Source organism: Dinoponera quadriceps, unplaced genomic scaffold (genome assembly GCF_001313825.1).
Source record: "Dinoponera quadriceps isolate SergipeBrazil2010 unplaced genomic scaffold, ASM131382v1 scaffold1252, whole genome shotgun sequence".
NCBI classification, from domain to species: Eukaryota; Metazoa; Arthropoda; class Insecta; order Hymenoptera; family Formicidae; genus Dinoponera; species Dinoponera quadriceps.
Genome location: NW_014555363.1, coordinates 1,368,831 through 1,389,046, shown reverse-complemented (window position 1 = coordinate 1,389,046; position 20,216 = coordinate 1,368,831). Strand labels below are relative to the sequence as shown.

General features: G+C 45.5%; 1 protein-coding gene and 1 non-coding gene across 2 annotated transcripts; one reads left to right on the top strand and one right to left on the bottom strand.

The window, feature by feature from the left end:
* Nucleotides 1-2,557: 2,557 nt before the first annotated feature.
* On the bottom strand, nt 2,558-2,630 carry Trnar-ucu. The gene has a single exon. It is a non-coding gene; the product is annotated as a tRNA-Arg (tRNA).
* A 1,004-nt stretch (nt 2,631-3,634) lies between these two features.
* Nucleotides 3,635-12,190, top strand: LOC106744024 (calpain-D-like). Its single transcript, XM_014618417.1, has 11 exons — nt 3,635-4,452; nt 4,979-5,334; nt 6,042-7,402; nt 7,543-7,785; nt 8,191-8,583; nt 8,853-9,154; nt 9,514-9,550; nt 9,623-9,948; nt 10,033-10,375; nt 10,654-10,832; nt 10,916-12,190. The coding sequence occupies exons 1-11, from the start codon at nt 4,052-4,054 to the stop codon at nt 11,094-11,096; spliced, it is 4,122 nt and encodes a 1,373-aa protein (XP_014473903.1). The 5' UTR covers nt 3,635-4,051; the 3' UTR covers nt 11,097-12,190.
* Nucleotides 12,191-20,216: the final 8,026 nt, after the last annotated feature.

Genomic DNA, 20,216 nt, shown 5'->3' with positions numbered 1-20,216 from the left:
GTCTGACGTCTCTTTCGTTGATTGTGTACCTTGAGAATCTTGTTTCTATATGCACGGTCGACGTCATGTATGCTTTTTTTAGACGGAGAATTATACGATTTATAGCTTTGCATATAGCGCATAACGTTGAAAATCGTAGAAATAATTTTAGTTATAATGTCGGAGTTAATTATAACGTCTCTCTAATTATAGTGTCAACTTTATGTGTACATGAAAACTAGAAATTATATAATACTAAAATATTTTAACCCAGAGTATGGTACAGCGTACATGACGCTGATTCAGCACATTTAGAAAATAGTAACGCGTAAATGGTTATAAGTCTGCGATATATTCGTTGATTATTTGTTATTGTTAAAAAAATCATAACATTTGAAAGTAACTGCCAATTAACTCCGTTACCCGGATAATCGAAATTTACAGCACTGCATTGAGAAGAAAAATAGTAGTTGAATTGGCAAAAAATCGACGGTCGAAAAAATATTATGTCCACTGGACAAATTACACGTTGGCGCAACAATACGTTGCGTTCACACGCGTTGCCGACCAAATCGCAATCATTAAATTAACGACTGATAACTCATCGCAACAACTGTATCATTTGTTCAGTGGACTAAACGTTGTGCTGGAAAAAAGTCTTGTTCGATTAAGCAAAATTTCGATTTTGCCGCTTTCTCTTTCCTCGATGTAATCGTCGGTCATTTCGGACGATCTCTCGGCGCGCGTCCCGAAAGAGGAGCGAGTCGTAGATGGCGATGAAACAGCNGGGGGGGGGGGGGGGGGGGGGGGAAAATTTCAACATCTCCGTTACTTGGCGATCGACCACGGAAAATGACAATGGAAACGTTGTGTGCCTCTTGGCGGAAAATCCGAAAGCCATCGTCGTCGTTTGGCGGAGACCCGTTTTTACACGTAATAACGGAAACGTCGGTTACGCCGGACGAATCTTGGCGTGATTTCGGTACTTCGCGATTACAATTCGCATGTATAAGAACAATATTGCCCTGTGAGCGTAAACACGCATTTATCGATGCAAATGTTTACCGTAGGAAAGATTCTATGACGTGATGCCACATATTGTTTTCAATAAAAGCAAATTTCCCTCTTGTCATGACGGCAGTTATTTTGTTGACGCACGGTTAATAAGTTTCTTTTTTGTGGAATTAACGCGCGCATATCATTTACGCGGAGGAATTCGCATTTGCATGTTAAAATCGTCGGAAATTACGCAGAAGCCGCGCTCCGGAGAAGGAATGAGCGTAAATAAAGAAAAAGGCAAATAAAAAAGAGCAACCGCAACAGCATATTGATCGGGATTCCACTCATCGCTCTGAAGAAGTCTCGATCGTAGACGCAAAATACGCGCCTTTCTTCTCCAGCCGAGAAGTCTATTCACCTTTCTCCCCACGTCTCTTGTGCGGCCTCTCTTCCTTTCCCCCCTCGAAAATTATTTTCGCTTTGAGAAGTCAAACAAAACTAAAACACCGTTAACAGTCGGAAGAGTCAAAGTAAGACGCTTCTCAGTAAGAAGCAAAGAAGAAGCGTTTCCGTAAATAAACCGACGGGATGCTGCCTCGGTGGCCAAAAGGAGAGACGGCACGTGAGGGCTCTCTCCGGAGGAGGCGCGATTCTAATGGTGAGTCCAGCGAGCGCGGAGAGTTTCGTGTGTCATCCCTTAACGATTCACCGGGTGTATTTACGGACGATTAAATGCGACACGCGCTCTCGGATTGTTTCGTCGTCGTCATTCTTCGCCGATTCATTCGAGCGGGCTCCAGTCGATTTTTCATTGATAAAATTGCGGAAGTATTTTAACAACGTCACCGATAAAGTAGCAAGGACACCGAGAGAGGTGCGACAGGACTGACGCGTGAAAGTATTTCAACGCGAAAACTAATTATGCATACGGTATTTATAGGCGCGACGAGATACTTAACCCTCTCAATAAATTTACACAAAGTAAAGCCGTTACCTGCTCTCCCTTGTGTGTTGACGTGACGCCGTTAATCTTAGCCATCACTTTATTCATCACTTTCGTCCGTATATTCATTTAACAGTTGATTTTCATTAAAGAACTCGATAAGAAAATATCGGCAGACCTTCATAACGAGCATAACCTTTATAACGAGCCTGCAGATTTTTATTTTCCCACAGTTAAAAACATCCTTTATCCTCCCGTGCAGTTAAGAATTTTGCACGAATGTTTGCGTTCGGTTTTAATGGCCAGGTATACTCATGTTACGTATAATTCGCACGATATATTTATAATTAGGATTATAATTTGTACATTGATTATAATTATAGTAAGTATGAAACCTAGATATTTTGAAAAATGATCGACAAAGCAGCCGTTCTCATCTCTCGAGTGTTGTGTAACTTTATGAGGTCGATATGCGTTGTGAAATTTATTATTATCACACGGAAAATGCGAAGTAAGTTAAGAGAATGAAACCGTTGTCGTCGCCGATTGGCAACGATTGATATTTTACGATGTGAGCGAACAGTGCGTGTAAAAAAAAAGTAAACGAACGGCTTCAACAATGTGGTCCGCCCGCGCCATCCCTGGTGGGGATCGAACCCACGACCTTTGGATTAGAAGTCCAACGCGCTATCCTCTGCGCCACAGGGACGTGATGCTCTGCTCACCTCAGAAGCCGTAATACAAGTTGTACGTTTCACACTTCCCCTCGGGCAGATGTCGCTAATGCGCGCGACAATCGTAACGTTCAGTAGCGCACGTTTCGAAGCTTCGTGATAGACGCGACTAGTGCGAGTTACCATCGCCATTATTAATCTCGCGAAGGAAAATTGATTCGAGTCTATTTTCATTCCCCGAAATTCTTCGCATGGATTTACCATTTCGGGAATTTACACTGGAGGTAACTTCTTCCGTCGGAACACGCTGAAAATAGCTGATATTTCGGAGTCCAACATTAATATCCGTTTCTACCGCCATGGCTTGAGTGTTATCAGCGATCGACTCAACGGAATTGACCAATCGCATTGATCAGTTCAGTTGATTGGCCAATCGTCGATTAGATTTAAACTGTGGTGGTGGAGACGAGTATGAATATGTCTTTCCGATTCTTAAGCCGAAACTATGTTACACGTAACGTTCGTATAAGAAGAAAAGAACTTGGAATTTGCTAAAATTGTGAAAAATTGTGAAAGGACATATTTAACGATCGCTAGACGTGCAGAATAAGACCCCGGGTATTCGCGAAAAACATCGCGCAATGTCGACGGTATTTCTTCCGGAATCGAGTATCGAAGTGCTTGATGCAAAATACAAATAACATGGAAATGGATAACAAATATATGGATAAGAAATAAATATAACATGAAAATGGATAGCAAGTGTGAATAAAAAATATGAATAACGTGGAAGTGGGTGACAAAAAGAAGTATAGATAAAAAACAAGTAAATGGATAATGAATATGGATAAGAAATACGAATATCATGGAAGTGGATGGGAAATATGAATAAAAACCACAGGTAGCATTGATTTCAGAGGCTGACTCCGCCGGGCATGGCAACGGGCGAGCTTGCGCCGCACCTGCGAGTTGCCCACGGTGAGGGTGCAGTCGGGTCGGCGCGCGGGGAGGGGGCCGGACGGGAAAGATGGCCGTCGCGGAACATATGACAAAGAACGGCGGGCTCCCGTCGCGACCGACGACGGCGACATCCTCGCGACGACGACGACGTGAAGGACGCGTACACCGCGGCACCGCTGATCGCCGTCGTTAACCGCCGCCCGCCGGCGGCCGCGTCGTCGCCAAGTCGTCCTACCCGGTGCAACGTGCGGCGGCGGGACGACAGGAGAGGAAATTCTCGCGTGTGGGAGTTCTCGCGGACAGGTGAGTCGAGGTCGTCGAAGTCGGGAGAGCACGCGCCGAGAGACCGTCCCGCGTCCTCTGTGTTGCCGTGTCTGCCGCCGTCGTCGTCGCCGCCGTTGCCGCCGCCGCCGTCGTCCGTGGCCCACCGTGTCCGTCTCCGCGACAGTGGTGATATAGCGCGGCGCAGCGGGGGAGCCATGACTACGCGTGGAGAATGGGCTCGATCGCGTCGGTGTTGCAGTGGCATTGCTCGGAGTGCGCTCTGATAAACCCGACGGAGAGCGCGAGATGCGCCAGGTGCGGGCTGACGCGGCTCAGGAGCGACGAGAGGGCCAGCCACGGCAGGCTCGCGACCACCAGCAGCGCGGAGCGTAGCGGAGGTAGCGCGCCGCGGCGAGAGGCTGCGGGGGCCCGACAGCCAACGAGGAGGAGGCGCGACGACGATCCACCGCGGGGCAACGGATCCTCCTCCGAGGAATCGACACCGCCGACGCCGCCGCCGAGGACCGACAGGTTGGCGCGCAACCCGATTACGGATGACGACTTGACGTCGTCCTTTCCTGCCACCGACGCCGGCCAGTGCAGCGAGGCCCGACGCGCCGCCGCTGCTCGCGGGTGAGGGTCGCGATTTCCTCTCCCCCCCTCCTCCCCCCTCTCCGACTTCTTGCTATGTGTGTTGTGTACGTTGCGGGAGACGGGGGGAGGTCGCGGATGTGTGTTGTTGCTCCGCTTGAGTACTTGTAGATTGTTGTTCGTTGGTATTGACGTTGGTAAGATGTTGAGCCTAGAGCGTGGTCGGTTCTCTTATGTCGAGTTCTCGCGTGTGCGAGTGCCTTACTTCACGATGGACACTTGGCGGAATCGAGGCCGTATCGTTCAGTCGTTGTGACGAATCGTACGTCTGACGATGATCGTCTTGTCGAATGTGTGTCTTTATTATCAATGAACGCGAACGAGCTTCGTTGAGAGAGGTGAGACAGAATTTTTCTCAGGTCTCCCTTTCGGATGTAAAAATCTGCCTTCTCCTCGGATGTAAACGTAGACGATGTTAACGCTGTGCGATCGTTCCAACGGTCGATGCTACGCCAACGACGAACACCTGTTGAGATTACATTTTTCCCCCGATCTTGTGAACTTGCAGTTTCGAGAGGTCCTTGTCCGATGTCAGGAAGAATTTGCACCGCGGCTCCTGGGCCGGGACCTCGTCCGACAGAGAACCGTTGAAGCGCTCGGCGTCTCTGCCCTCTTTAGCCTCGCAATGGACTTGCATTCGATGTCTGTTGGACAATAGCTGCAGCTCGTTGATTTGCGCTGCTTGTGATGCTAGTTCGTCGATAGCTCAAACTGACAGGAGGCAGATCGGCGCGCGCAAGAGTAAGAAGATCAATCTGCACAAGGAGAATCGCTTCAAAGTCACCTCGGGACTTCTGGCCCATGTCTTAGATGGGGGTGCTGGTACAAGCGGCTTTGGTAACGATGTTAAAATTAATAATACAGGTGAGCTTCATCGTGAACAGACAATGTAGACACTTTAGGATCTATATTCTGCGCAGATTATACATCCATCTATTTCATCCGTATATCTTGAAAATGCGAAGATGTATGTAATATATTCAGCGCTATCATCCAGTCACTTGAGTCATCTTTTGTCACTTGACGAGTCGCTAAAAAAACGCACTATCGTCTAAGATGGGTTACTGTGTAGTCGCTTTTCTCCTGAGCTGCTGTTAAGTCTGTAAAATATAGACGTGAAATTGAAAAATCACGTGTATATCTTTCAAAGGCCGAAGTCCATTTCTTATTTGACGAAACATATTATTTATTTCAACCAAACTGCTCCGAAAGTGTACTTGTATCATGCCTTTGGTTTTCCCTTGTTATCAAACCGTACTGTGGAAAACATTCGCTATATATTAAGTTATTCAAAGATAAATAAATCTAAGAAGATAAAGATAAGCGTTCCCTTTTTTGTTTTAAGTGGCCTTAGGACTCTCAAAGTTTGGCAAAAAAAAATGTCAATTTTGATCGCTACTTTGACGATTTTTTCTGGGATCACTTCTCATCACCTTTTCATCCAAAAAGCACTCGCTACTTCACTTTTCTATCCCGGTGACTGCATGACCGCGCTGTATATATTTCTATCTGTATCTTATCTGCATCCTGCGGAGAAATCGTCATCGAATCGTCACTTGAAAACTTTTCAGGCATGGCACAGTTGACGAGTATAAGTCGGAACGAACGCGAGAGAGCGGAGCACAAAGACTGGATCCTGCCGTCAATTGGAGCGATGGAGTCCACGACGCTTCCGTTCGCAGACAACACCGATACCTCCCAGCGTTCCCCGAAGCGGCACAGTCCCTCCATGTACGAACGAGTGAAGTCGAAAGTCAGTCGTTCCCTGTCGAACGGCTCGGTCGTTCAGAAACTCTCGGAGCACGCCGTGCAGAGACCCACGAGCCTGGTGGTGCCTGAGACGCGTCAGGACGACGGCCTGTGGAGCTGCGACAATTGCACGCTGGACAATGCACCCGGCCTGGAGCAGTGCGAAGCGTGCGACGCTCCCAGGAGCCCGGCACCCTGCAGCGGAGTGGTTATCAGCGTGCCGGCCTGGGTACCGCGCGCGTTATCGTCTGCCGGTCCCCTGTCTTATCGGAGATCCTTCTCCGATGTGGACTCGGTCGCTGGCGTCGCGCAGAAGAAGACCGTCAACCGTAGGAGTCTGAACGACGAGGAGCCGCCCGCGGTGCCGCCACATTCCATTGGCTTCAACACGAGACCAAAGTATTCCTACATCGGGATCACGGATCCCGACATACCGCCGCCGTTGCCAAAGAAACAGAACAGCAAGTTGGTGCCGACGAAGGCGCACAGCGAGGCGACCAGTCCGGTGGGCGACGTGCCGAGCGTCAGCCCGCTCAAGCGCATGTGGACTTGCAGGAAGTGTTCTTATGCGTACAACCCGCTCTGGTCGGGTGGCTGCGACATCTGCGGCTCGTCCAGGTCGCCGCCGTCGTTGACGCAGCCCAGCCTGATCACCGTCACCAAGGACACCAGCAGCTACCCGACGCACGCACAATCCCCGATCGTGGTGACGGGCGACAGTGTTCGATACATCCCACCTAAGTCGGCCACCCTGGCCACTGCGGAGTCCGACTTGGACGAGCAGATCGACCCGCCGTCGCCGGTGTGGACGTGCAAAAAATGCACCCTGCTGAACGCCGCGTCGAGGACGACGTGCGAGGCTTGCTGCGGCTCGAAGCTCAAGAGCATCATGCACCTGGAGGACGCCACCTTGCGGAAGGGCGAGAGCTGGGTGTGCCCGTCGTGCACGCTGAGGAATCCCCTGTCGGCGCAGAACTGCAACGCCTGCAAGACCTTGGCGGATTTCCTGGAGGTGCCGAAGGACAATCGGGCTCTGGGCCAACGGAGCCCGAGCCCGAGGCTCTGTCCGACTCCGGCGAATTCTAAGGCGGTCACCCCGAGGCATCGGAATTCCGTGAGGAGGAACGGCTCGTCGGCGGGCGACAAAAGGCACTCGAGGACCAGGGACTCTTCACACGCTCAAGTAAGTAGTTCTCTCCTATTCCCGGGATTCCCGGAGACCGCTTATCGCTATGAGCGTGCGACTCTTCTCGAAGAGAGAGGGACTGAGAGAGTCACTACCGATTTTCTCGATCTTCACCATCTTCCGCTTTGTGTGTCCAGTGGCAATGTAAACTCTGCACGTACGAGAACAAAAGTACGAACGCCATCTGCGAAATGTGCCAAAGCTCGAAGTCGTTGTCGTCCCAAGTATCCGGAGACAGGGGGATATCCAGGCTGATCGAGTCGGGCACCAGTACCCTTAGAATACAGCGGCAAGAGAGCGTGGTGATGGAGAACCTCAGGCAGCTGGAGGAGAGAGAAGCGCTCGAAAAGTGGGAACGCATCGTGCGATACTGCAAAGAGGTAGTGGCGCAAATCTAAATTACAGTCATGTGCGCTGTATCGTCCGCCAAACGGAAAATTACACAATTTTCAGCCTCACAGATAACCCATAAGGTTGGAAGTCGCATTAATAATTAAAATTACAACGTAATAGGGTCATAATGGATCTAATTATTACAGTTTTGACTTGGTGTATATGCGTAAGGCTGAAAATCGAGTAATTTCTATCATTATAATTTAAATCTAATCGACGATTGACTCGACGGAATTGATCAATCGTATCGATAAGTTCAGCTGATTGGCCAATGCGATTGGTCACTTCCGTTGAATATATTAATCGCCGTTTAAATTAAAATCGTAATGGTAGAAACGAGCACAAGGAAGTTATCGCAAACTGAACACCCCTCGCATGTATTAATTTCGCAGACAAACGAGCCGTTCGTCGACGATTCGTTTCCGCCTGCTCCGAAATCCTTGTATTATAATCCCGCGGAGACGAAGGATAATCACGTCGTCCAATGGAGGAGGCCGCATCAGATTAACGTGGACTCAAGTGTCGATTCTAAACTGCCTTGGGCTGTCTTTAGGACACCCTTACCTTCTGATATCTCGCAAGGTGTCTTAGGAAATTGCTGGTTGCTGTCGGCTCTGGCTGTGTTGGCCGAGAGCGACGAGCTCGTGAGGAGAGTTCTGGTCATGAGGGAGACGTGTCCCGAGGGTGCTTACCAAGTCCGACTGTGTAAGGATGGCAAGTGGACGACGGTGCTCGTTGATGATCTACTACCCTGTGATAAGAGAGGCCACTTAGTGTACTCTCAGGTACGTATCCGCGAGTTGTCCGGATTTCTTCTTGTATCTTCACACGTACACAGTCATGGGCAGAATAGTTACAATACTTTCCTTCGATGAGTTTCGCTACGCATCCCGTGTCCAATAGGATAATTTGTCTTTTAGTCATTCTCAGGAAATATTTTTTCCTATCGGTACTTGCGAAGCTTATCGCAAGAAAATGTTGCAACTCTGCCTACGACCACACATACATGATCGAAGTCACACATGGTTAACATGCGCGTCGTCTTACGTCGAAGGCGAAACGGAAACAGCTCTGGGTGCCGCTGATCGAGAAAGCGGTTGCTAAGATACACGGCTGTTACGAAGCCTTAGTATCCGGCCGTGCTATAGAGGGTCTAGCGACATTGACCGGTGCCCCGTGTGAGAGCGTGCCTTTACAACCTTCAGCATTGCCAAGCGAAGACGAACTCGACAGGGACCTAATATGGGCACAACTTTTGTCCTCGAGGCAGGCTATGTTTCTAATGGGTGCTAGCTGCGGAGGTGGTAATATGAAGGTTGACGAGGAGGAATATCAACGGAAAGGTTTGAGGCCGAGGTACGTGCATTGAGAACCGAATTGTTTTCTTCTTTCTTATTTTTTGTCGTGCACATATGTATGTGCTAATCTCGTTTGAGGTGATTTCGTGTGAAAATTGCCTTTCATCGGTTAGTTTCTCTCTTCGGAAAAGCGTGCTGAAATGTTCACGAAACAAATCCATGAAGAACGTGACACTAACCCGAAAAGCAAATTAAGCGTTTCTTCGCGAAAGCGTGAAATATCAGATTGTTCCTTATATATTTCTTTAAATATTTTATATTAAAATATTTATATAGAAATTAAGAATTACTTGTTACATGGAATTATATGAAAACTGTAAAACTCCTCCGACTGACAATCGAAACCTTTTTTTCCAGGCATGCATATTCTGTCCTCGATGTGCGCGATGTACAGGTAAGATTCGCAAACGACGATGCCTGAATCGGTGCTTGATTTCCTCGGAATAAAAGATGTTCGTTTGCACAGGGAATACGGCTGTTGCGATTACGCAATCCTTGGGGTCACTACAGCTGGAAAGGGGACTGGTCGGACGATAGCCCTATATGGACCCCGCAATTACGGGAGATGCTGATGCCGCATGGTGCTTCGGACGGTGTCTTTTGGATATCTTTTGACGACGTTCTCAAGTATTTCGATTGCATTGACATCTGTAAGACGAGGGTCGGCTGGAGCGAAGTGAGATTACGCGGCACTCTGCCCCCGTTGTCGTCCCTCAGGCACTTGTCGTGCGTCCTTTTGACAGTATTAGAGCCCACTGAAACGGAATTTACGCTGTTCCAAGAGGGCCAAAGGTGAGAGACTATTGTCAGACTGTCTCGCGCAACGGACACGTGTCGCAGAATACAGTCGCTAACGAGCGCACGATGATTTCGCAGAAACTCGGAAAAATCGCAACGTTCTCAGCTGGATTTGTGCGTGGTGGTCTTTCGCACGAGGTCTCCGGCCGCCCCGGAAGTCGGTAGACTAGTGGAACACAGTAAACGGCAAGTGCGCGGCTTCGTCGGTTGCCACAAGATGCTCGAGAGGGATCTGTACATCGTCGTGTGCCTAGCCTTCAATCATTGGCACACCGGAATGGAAGACACGTCCAGTTATCCGGAATACGTTCTCGCCATTCACAGCTCGAAGAGGCTTCTGGTTGAACAGATCTCGCCGCCTGCCTTTGTTCTGGCCGATGCTATCATCAGCCTAACACTGGCCAAGGGACAACGGCACGAAGTAAGCAATAATAATTCATACAATTTCGGTTCGTCCCCCTCCTGAAAGTCCGTATGAACAGTTGTTACTCGTGACATGTGTCCGATAAGATACTACATATGTCTACCTCAACTTCGTTTTAAATTAACACTTATCATTCAGGAATGTATTTTTGCTTGATAGATATTAAATTTATAAGTGGCTCTCTTGATGTATTAAAATTACGGCACCAATGGGTAATATATCCTTGACACAATCATTTTTTCAAACTCAATCGTTGTCACACAAATATTTCACAGGGCAGAGAAGGCATGACTGCTTATTACCTAACCAAAGGATGGGCCGGCTTAGTGGTAATGGTCGAGAATCGTCATGTGAACAAGTGGATTCACGTAAAATGCGACTGCCATGAGAGCTATAACGTCGTGTCCACGAGAGGACAACTCAGAACTGCCGATAGTGTTCCACCCCTTCACAGGTAAAGACACGTCGTCTCGCCTGGTTCCACGCGGCACGAGACCAAGCGTATCCCTCACTTTACCGCCGTTTCTCGCCTTGCAGACAAGTCATCATAGTCCTAACGCAGCTGGAAGGTAGCGGAGGTTTCTCCATAGCACATCGACTCACGCACAGATTAGCTAACAGTGGCAACCTGCATGACTGGGGACCGCCTGATACCCAACATTGTCCCCAAATCGATACTCAGGTGGAAGGTTTGCACAGTCCTCGTTTGATAACGTGAAACTAAGAACGTGATGTACGGACGAATAGTAGCGAGATAATCAGACCGAGGCTCTCCGGAGGAGACCGCTAGAAGAAGGTGCAGTCGATCGTAAAAACCAGATACGATTCTTGCACACGCGACGTTCGAGAAATTGACTGAAGAGAAAACCAAAGCAAAAGCTAGAAAGATTTCAGAGTAAGACGTTCCGGCGACATTAGGATACTCTTTGTGCTTTCTAGCTGATAATATTCCACGGATGCTCTTAGCGTTGCAACATGCTCACACAGCATTGGACGTAATACAATAAGTAACAATTAATGTACAATGGTTCTGGACCCAGTGATTAATGGTAGAGATACCTTCTTTCGGATAGACGGTGCGCCACGCACTTCGAGCTCGCGCTAATGAGAGGATGGGCAAACTTAAGGAAAAAAAGAAAAAGGAAAAAAAGAGAGAGAAAGAGAGAGAGAGAGAGAGAGAAAGAGAGAAAAGAATAAAATGAAACGTGCAAATTAAGTGTTTCTGCTGGAACCATTGAGCCGTAAAGAAGACTCATGGAAAATTGAATATTTATGAAGAAACAAGTTGAACATTTTGCTTGTTATATAAACGAAAAAAAAATTATTTTCTCAACTTAACGTTTAAGCATCGTAAGAAATACGACAAAACCTAAAGATTACACAATAATATAATGTAAAATGAGAAACCATTTTAGGAGACACTAAGGATGTGTGTGAACACCGTACACATTGTTTTTGGAATTGCTTAGAGTATGTAGTACGATTACGGAACGGGACATTTCCAGTTTAGTCGACGTTTACACGCCGATATCTCTTATTGCTGTACACGTAAGGCCGTATTTTGAAACCCACATTTGAGGGAACTCGAGTTCTTGGTTCTCCATTTTTGACATGTGCACGATATAAATGAACAAAAAAAAAAGAGGAAAGAGGAAACGGGGGAAAAAAGAGGCTGGATCCTTATGCACGAGGGTTCTCATGTATCGACCGTAGTGGCATAGGACCTTTAACTTATCTAGACTTCGTTGTTCCCATCTTGCAACCGGATGGAGAGCTTGTGCTAAAAAAAAAAAGAAGAAAAAAAAACGAAAACATAATAATGGACGTAGCGCGCGGCTACAGAACCAAAGATCTCTCTTGAAAGTTTTAAAATATCTCGACGCGTTCACTGCCATTCTATGCAATGTATATAGCCTACTTTTGCTTCTGTTACCAAGTCGCACCTGGGTTACAGTCGGGGGATAGAGTCGGAATCGTCGACGACTATTCCTCGCGCACTCTTTATGTTTCCGTTCGCCTTTGGTCGGTACATTGCGAAAATACATGCGCAAGCATGGCAGTCAGCGGGTTAGACGTCTTTAATTCTTGTGTTCATGTACTCCTTGAAAGAGGGAAAGGTACATATGTGTATGTATATTAAATGTGTTATCTCTCGTTTGTACACCCAGCCGATATCGCAGCAGTACTGTCAGAGAGAGAGAGAGAGAGAGAGAAAGCAACATGTCCGTTCATTCGCACAGACACCATAAGGACTCGTCTGCGAATCTGATCTCTTGTTCGTTAAAAAAATTGTTATCGGCGCATCGTTCATTTTTCAAAAGACACACCTAAGTTAAGCGACGTGTTACGTAAAAACGTTTAATCAAATCTCCAAATGCAGATATTTTGTTGAGAGACGAGAGTATATTTAATAATATTTGAGGTACGTAATGTTAAAAATATAAGTGCGATCCACCGTGTAGTCGCACCGATTGCATGTGGTATTTTAATGGAGAAAATCGATTTCAAGTCACGCACAGGGAAGAGAGATTGGTTGAATCAATGTGACAGTGAAAAGGAAACGGAATTTCCGGTTCTTGTGAATCAAATTCGGTCCGGAGAACCGGAAATGTCGTTATTTTCAAAGGAAACTCGTTCATTGAATCGCGTTAATTGAGGAGCGAATATGGTAAAAGATGAAAGTGCCAAGTTCTAATTTCCATTTTTTCACGTCTAACGATGGTGCCATTCTTTGTAACTTTGCGAACGTGGAACGAATTGGAAAAATTCGGCTTAAATATAATTCTTGACGTAAGATGTCGCTGATGATGAATGCATTTGCAGAATGACCAGGAGAACATAAATGTTGTATTTGGCACTTTCATCGTTCATCATATTCAATCAGACTCTATCTTCCGTACGTAACACACTTGGTTTGTTCTTTTTAGCTAAATTAGCTGCACTAGTTCACAAAGTCTGCACTAAAATATTCTTTTTAGCTGAACTGTATAAAGGAAAGCATTCCTTTTAGTAGTGAAGTCTAAACCAGTGCAGCCAGTTCAGGTAAAGCAAGCAGTGCAGGACTCGCATCCGGGAAATTTGAAATATATTTGTCATTGTCACTTGAAGAAAGATTGCGATGAGGATGGAATCTGGAAGAACAGTCTACAAATTGCAAACATTGAAAATGATATAAATATTAAATATAAAATAACATAAAATATTTTCTCATTGATTTAGTTGATATAAAACGATAGTTTTGACAAATTAAATTCACTAGAAAATATGAAACTGCAATAGTAACTGTTTTTATCGTAGAAGAAATAACCTTACTTTAAACGTCAAATTTTCGAAAAATAAGAATCTAACAAATTTACCGGCCATTATGTTGGCTACTGCATTATGCCGTTCTTTTTAGATGTGTATTCTTGGACTACCTACACTATCTTGAACTGGCTCGGACTGGTTCAGTTCTAATGCAGCTCCAGGTCAGTTAAAAAGAACGAACTTAAAGATTTCTCACAGTCGTTGTCCCCGGACATATTTCAAGCTCGATGTATGCGAGTGCGTATTGTAATATGCTTTTATGTGTCGCGTATAACCGGCGAGCGTCCGGCTGGCCGCTCCGCAACGGAAAGATCTGATGTTTTGGCTCTAATGTCAAACTGCCATGTTCCATGTTTTCAGATAATGTCGGGTCGATTACGCGCGCGCGATCGCGTGTCTGGCAGTAGCGATTACATCGAATCAAAAAAAAAAAGAAGGGGGAAAATTGTCTGAAGTTCTCTATACACATTGAATGTGGTGATGCGACAATACACGATGCTGTGATCAGCCGATGATGCTTTGACTCAAACCGGAAAAGTTTGTCGACAGAAATCCTTTGTTTAACGGACTGCGAGCGTTGGCGCGAAAACGCTGTTTCGCTCAATAGTACAAAATTGCCGTTTTACGATTTACTACCAAATTCGCTTGTGTCGTCCGAGTGATATACACGGGCCGGCGTGCGCGTGTCTTCAACATGGTTCGGACACCTCTTCCGTCTGTGCAGTTTGGAACACAGCCACACGTGGTCCAATGAGAGAACCTGTTTTTGACCAATCCCCAGAAGTTAAGTTCTCTTATTGGACCACCGGCTGTGCTGCGAATTGCGTCGAAAGAAAAGGCCGTTCGAGCCGTTTGGAAACCGAGTATACATTAATGCTGTCATTGTAATCCGGGTACTCAAACTCGCTGGTACAGCAGATTCCATTAATGCTGTGCCATTCACTAGACGTAGTAACATTGAAAATTTTCAATTAGGTGCGTTATTTTTGAACGTTATACATCATAACTGCTGCTGCAGAGAATCGATTCATCGAATTATCAACAGCCATGATGCCACAAATAATGCGCCTGACTAGAAACTTTCGATGTAGAAAATAGTACAGCGTTAGCGGAATCTTCTGTATTATTTGGAGTAGCAAGCATCGATCATGAGTCTGCGTTACACTCGTCCGTAATTTGTTACGTTAGAAAAGATTGATAACGAGGTGACATCCGAAATAACTGGATACTCGGATAACCAAATGATACTTGAATGTTATTCGAGTACCCGGAATTGACACCATCAGTGTATATGTCTCAGCACATAGTGTGATTTTTAATCGTAGTAATTAATGCGGTACGATTGAGAATTGTATCAACTCTGATAATGTGAGTGTTGAGAGTGTTACGCCGGCTTTTGCGTCGTGTACGCCTTACCATTGTAACTAGACTTACTCATGCGACTTTCGACCTTATGCGTGTATGTGTAAGGCTGACTCTCGATCTAGAGAATGGTCTGGCATACATGGCGCTGATTATACACTCGTTTGCATTGCGGTTCGTACACGTTTCTTCCGACGAATTTCGGAGCGTATCAAATATTCATATTAATAATAGTTAATAATATTGTGAGTGGAAGATTCCATTAATGCAGTCGAAAATTTCCAATCAGGCGCATTGTGTCCGAATATTCGCGCATTACCAACTATTGATTATTCCGTGAATCGGCGATGATGCTCCAGAGTAGTCATGATGTACAAATATTCAGGAATGATGCCTGATTGGAAATTTTCGATGTCACTATAGGACCTAAGGAATAGGACCGCATCAATGAAATCTTGTGAACCAGTGACTCACGCATTTGCACGGCAATCGATTATGACGAAAGTCGAGTGACAGTACACGGCATAGTGGCCTTTTGTTATACTCTTATCCGATAGATAAAAGTATAATAAAAATACTGAAATTTTTCCCCAATCTTCTTCGTCGCAGTTGCGACGCCGAATGCCATGTATATCACTTCGGCTCCTGTCGTAACCGATTACCACGCAAGTGGCTCGCAATTATGAGCATTTAATGCGCTCTTAAATTCATAAAAAAAGAAATATGTTCACATTGCGTCATGTATGCTTTATCATTATAACTAAAATTACCCATGCGACTTTCGGCCTTATGCGTATCATGTGTAAGACTGAAAATCGTATAACTCAATCTAAGTAATGATAAGTCATATGCACACATACACAGCCGTTAAATTGAAGGTTGCGACACTTTTCTCTTCGATGAATTTCACCACGCATACTGATTTCAAGCCGTTTCGCAAACGAGTGTACACACCGCACGTAATCGCGCGAGCTTGATTTCCGGACAGTCGTCAGCGTCGGAATTTGTAATTTCATTCGCTCTTCTCGAGTTGAACGATTAGTAGAGACTGATATTCTCGCACCGATGTACATTACTTGCGCATACTCTAAGTTTCCCAATACATCGCGAGAGAGAAAGAGAGAGAGAGAGAGAGAGAGAGAGAGTGCAGATTATTCGAGAATCTCATTTAGCTTTCGGTTTTCTCACAATGCATCTTCGCTAGTTGCGATTGTCCACCTGTGAGATTGTCTCCCGCGAGCGAGGAGGATGCCACAGCGCAGCAAGGCGCGGGACACTCATCCCCCCCCCCTTCGTCGATCTCAAAACAGCAGGCCGAATTTGTTGTAGCAGGGCCTAAGCGCTAGTGACTAGTCTTAAGGATTAAAACACGAGGAACATAGTCCCGGGAAATGTCCGTTTTCACCTGTATCCGTAATGCGCGTATTGACGGAAACACGTCCAGATAATCAGTCTTTAACGGTGATGCGCTCAAAAGTTCAGTGAACGTTTACGAACGAGAGATTCGGGGATACCCGCACGATGGCTCGCGCGACTCGAACGACGTCTCGCGCGCCGGCCGAGTCGCCACGGACGGGATTATTTAACACGTTGACTGCCAACAACGAGATATCTCGTAGGTTGTTTACTTGCCCAGGACGCCAACTACGAGTTATCTCGTCGCTTCATTACTTGATTAAATCAAATTGGCTTCTTAGACCAGAATCGTGAAAAGTTCCGTGGCAGTGAACGTGTTAAGCGAGCACGCGCGCGCAACGTCGTTTAATTCGCCGGTGCATCGGAGGAATTTATTCTTCACGAGTAACTACTTAATATTTGCAGTAGGTTCTGTATTGAGTGGCCTTCGTTTACAAAAGATAATAGTTTCGTAAATATAAGACACAGGACTCACCATCGGAGTTGTGCACTTCACGATTATTCTCGGGTGAGCGCGAGTCATCCGAGCGACACCCCGGAGAGAATTTGATTAAAGCGAGGAGAAGAATCGAGATTCCGGGACGAAAAGTCTCTCTCTCGTCACCCTCGAAGCGTACAACTCTCATTGTATGAGATCACACACACGCGCACATTCTTAAACACACGTAAGGTAACGAAGGCTAGAAAATCACGCTGTCGTGCGTAATGGCGTTAAAGGGAGCGAGCGGGAGGATTGGTTCTCATTTTTTCTACCACAACACGCGAGCGTGAGTTTGCATTTTTGCGCGCGGGGCCGGCGGCGCTAACGGTGAGAAGTCGCGGATATGCTAAATAATAATCCAGTGCCATACGGACGGAATCATAGCGAGTTGTAACCCGCGTGAAGGAGGAAAAGACGGACGGAAAGAACGGTGCTGTTGTATCAATGGAATTGGTCGACAGCGCTGTAATCGAAGTAAATCTTGATACTATAACAATCCCACTAAACGTTGAATAACTTTAACATTATAAAGTAAAAGTATAATTTATTATAATATATATATATATTTCTTATATAATTATAATATATATATATATAAAATATATATAATGATGTGATCATTATTTAATTTATATTAATTATTAATTATTATAATGAATGTTAATATACTTATAATATTATTAGTTATATGTTATTATATTATATGAATATAATATATATATATATTATAATTATAACTTTTTTACGAAATGTTTTTGTTACTTGATGTTTGCTGGGAATATTGAAATTGCTACGTCATACATTGTTTTAGTAACTCAAGTATCAGTCTCAACAATATTGCTATTGAATCAAGAAGATTTACCCTATTTGTGGCGCTGTTGACCAATTCTATTGATACAACAGCGCTTCTTTTTCCGTGTAAGGACGAGGAAAGAACGAACGGCGAGCCCCGACAAGGACCGTACATTCGCATGTCATAATGTAACGTATAAGGCGTTTCTCCACAAAAGAATAAACAAACAAATAATCTATTTTACATATTGCATAATCACCGAGGCTAAAAGGCGTCAAAGCGCGTTCCCGTTCGAAGCTGCGGATTCACCGGCGCTCCATTCGTCGAGAAACGGCGACGAACGTTCGTTTATCAACGGGTGCGGCTTGGTACATGCGCATATTTTTACTAAACACACGTGAGAACACACATACACACGTACACATACCTCGCGAATCGATGTAACAATATCAGCGCATCGGAACCGCGACAATCGATGTTGCTCCACGGTCGTTGCGTGAGACACGAGACCGAGAAATGTCGTGCGATCTTTCTTCGGGGACAAATCAAACCTGTCGCGCCGATTTGCCGAGATGATGATCGTTTCATTGCTCTCGATGACGACAATTGGACGCAGCCTTGTTCCGGCACGACGAAAGCGACTGTTCCGCGTGAAAAAGCGCATTCTCGCGATTTCAACGAATAAAAACGTGAAACGACGTGATTCATTACGTCGGATTTCCCCTCTTCATCTTGGAGAAACAGGGGGAGAAAGAGAGAGAGAGAGAGCAACGTCGATCGCTACAGTTGCGACATTTTGATATATTTTGATACGACGGAGGAGTGCTCGATCGTCGCCGTTCTGCCGAACGATCGCCGCGAGAGATCCGCGCGAGCTCGGGGGCAGACGAGAGCTGCTGTACATTTAGTAACAACAATAGCTCACCGTACGTTTAACGCTCACGTCCAATTCATCCAGCCGGCCGGGATGAGAAATCGCAAGGCGCGTCGTGCCGCACAATCGACTTAACCGAAAAGAGCGTCATCGAGACTTCTCTTTCGCCCCGCGTCGCGAAGAGTACAGGCGGCATTCAAGAGGCGAAATCAAGTTCGGCACGACTGAGAGGCGCGTTGTAACCGGCTGTGAGCGGCGCTAGCGCTAAACGCACGGCGGGAATACGGGCCTACGTAAATACACAAACATCCTGGAGGAAGTACTATTTGTAAATAGAGAGGAATAATTTATTCTATTTATGGCAGAGAAGGGAGAGAAGAGACAGAGAGAGAGAGAGAGAGAGAGGGGCAGAGAATGAGAAAGAGAGAGAGAGAGAGAGAGAGAGAGAGCCGGCGAGAAGAGGAGTCGTGCACCGTTGCGTTAAATTTGAGTTGTTTTGCATGTGCTTCGGTGTCTCCGTCACGCGTGGCTGCAAGCCGCGCGGCGAGTTCGTAATGCATTTTACATATAATTATATATAAATATATACATATATATTTATATATAATTATAAATATATATATATATATATATGCATAGCGCAGAGTTAGTGACATACCGATGATCGATACACATATGCGTGTACACACGACGACGACGACGATGGCGGTGACGCGCGACCCGCAAATATTCGTCCGGTGTCGCGTCGGCGGCGTACCAAGTCTCCGATTGAACAGTATCGCTTTACTTGTACGCCTACTCGGTAACTTTTAACGACAATTTCATGATCGCTATTAGTGCTGTCAATTTCGACCATCCGGCTACTCGAATCTTTCGGGATTATCCGAGTAACGAAATGTACGGTTAATTTCAGACATTGCAAATTATTGATTTTTCGGACGATGAAAAGTAACAAACATAACAAAAGTATATTGCGGATTCGTGACTATTTATTTGTTACTATTTTCTTAACGTGTATATACAAGGATTTTCCCAAAATCAGACTAACAAACTTCGGATTCTTATAAAGGACAAAGCAACAAATTAACGAATGACTCCAAAACAATGAATTTTCATCAATAAGCACATGTCTGCAAATGAACCATTTTGACAGTAGACCTGAATTATTTACAGCAGTTCGAAGCACTGGCCATTTAATTCAATACAGAAATATCAGCAATTTTTTTCCTGGTTTTTGTCGATTTTTTTCCTGATTTTTGTCGCTATTTCTTGACAAAAAAAATCATTAATATAAATTGTTTCATCAAATTAAAAATTGCTGGGAATTATCAACTAGTAGAATTAATATTGTTTCTCATTGACTTGCGAGCTCAGTATCAGAGAATTTCTTTATCCGAAATTCACTTTCGAATAAATACGTAAATACGTGGGAGTTCGGATATCCAAATTCGCGGGTATTATCCGGGTATCATAGTACCCGAAAGCAGCACTAATCGTTACGACGTCGTTGCGCAGCTGTAATGTATGGTAGTAAAGCTGCGCAACGACAACGCATCGACATTGTCGTGGACAAAAATTGACTAAGCAGATGTAGCACCCCACTGAG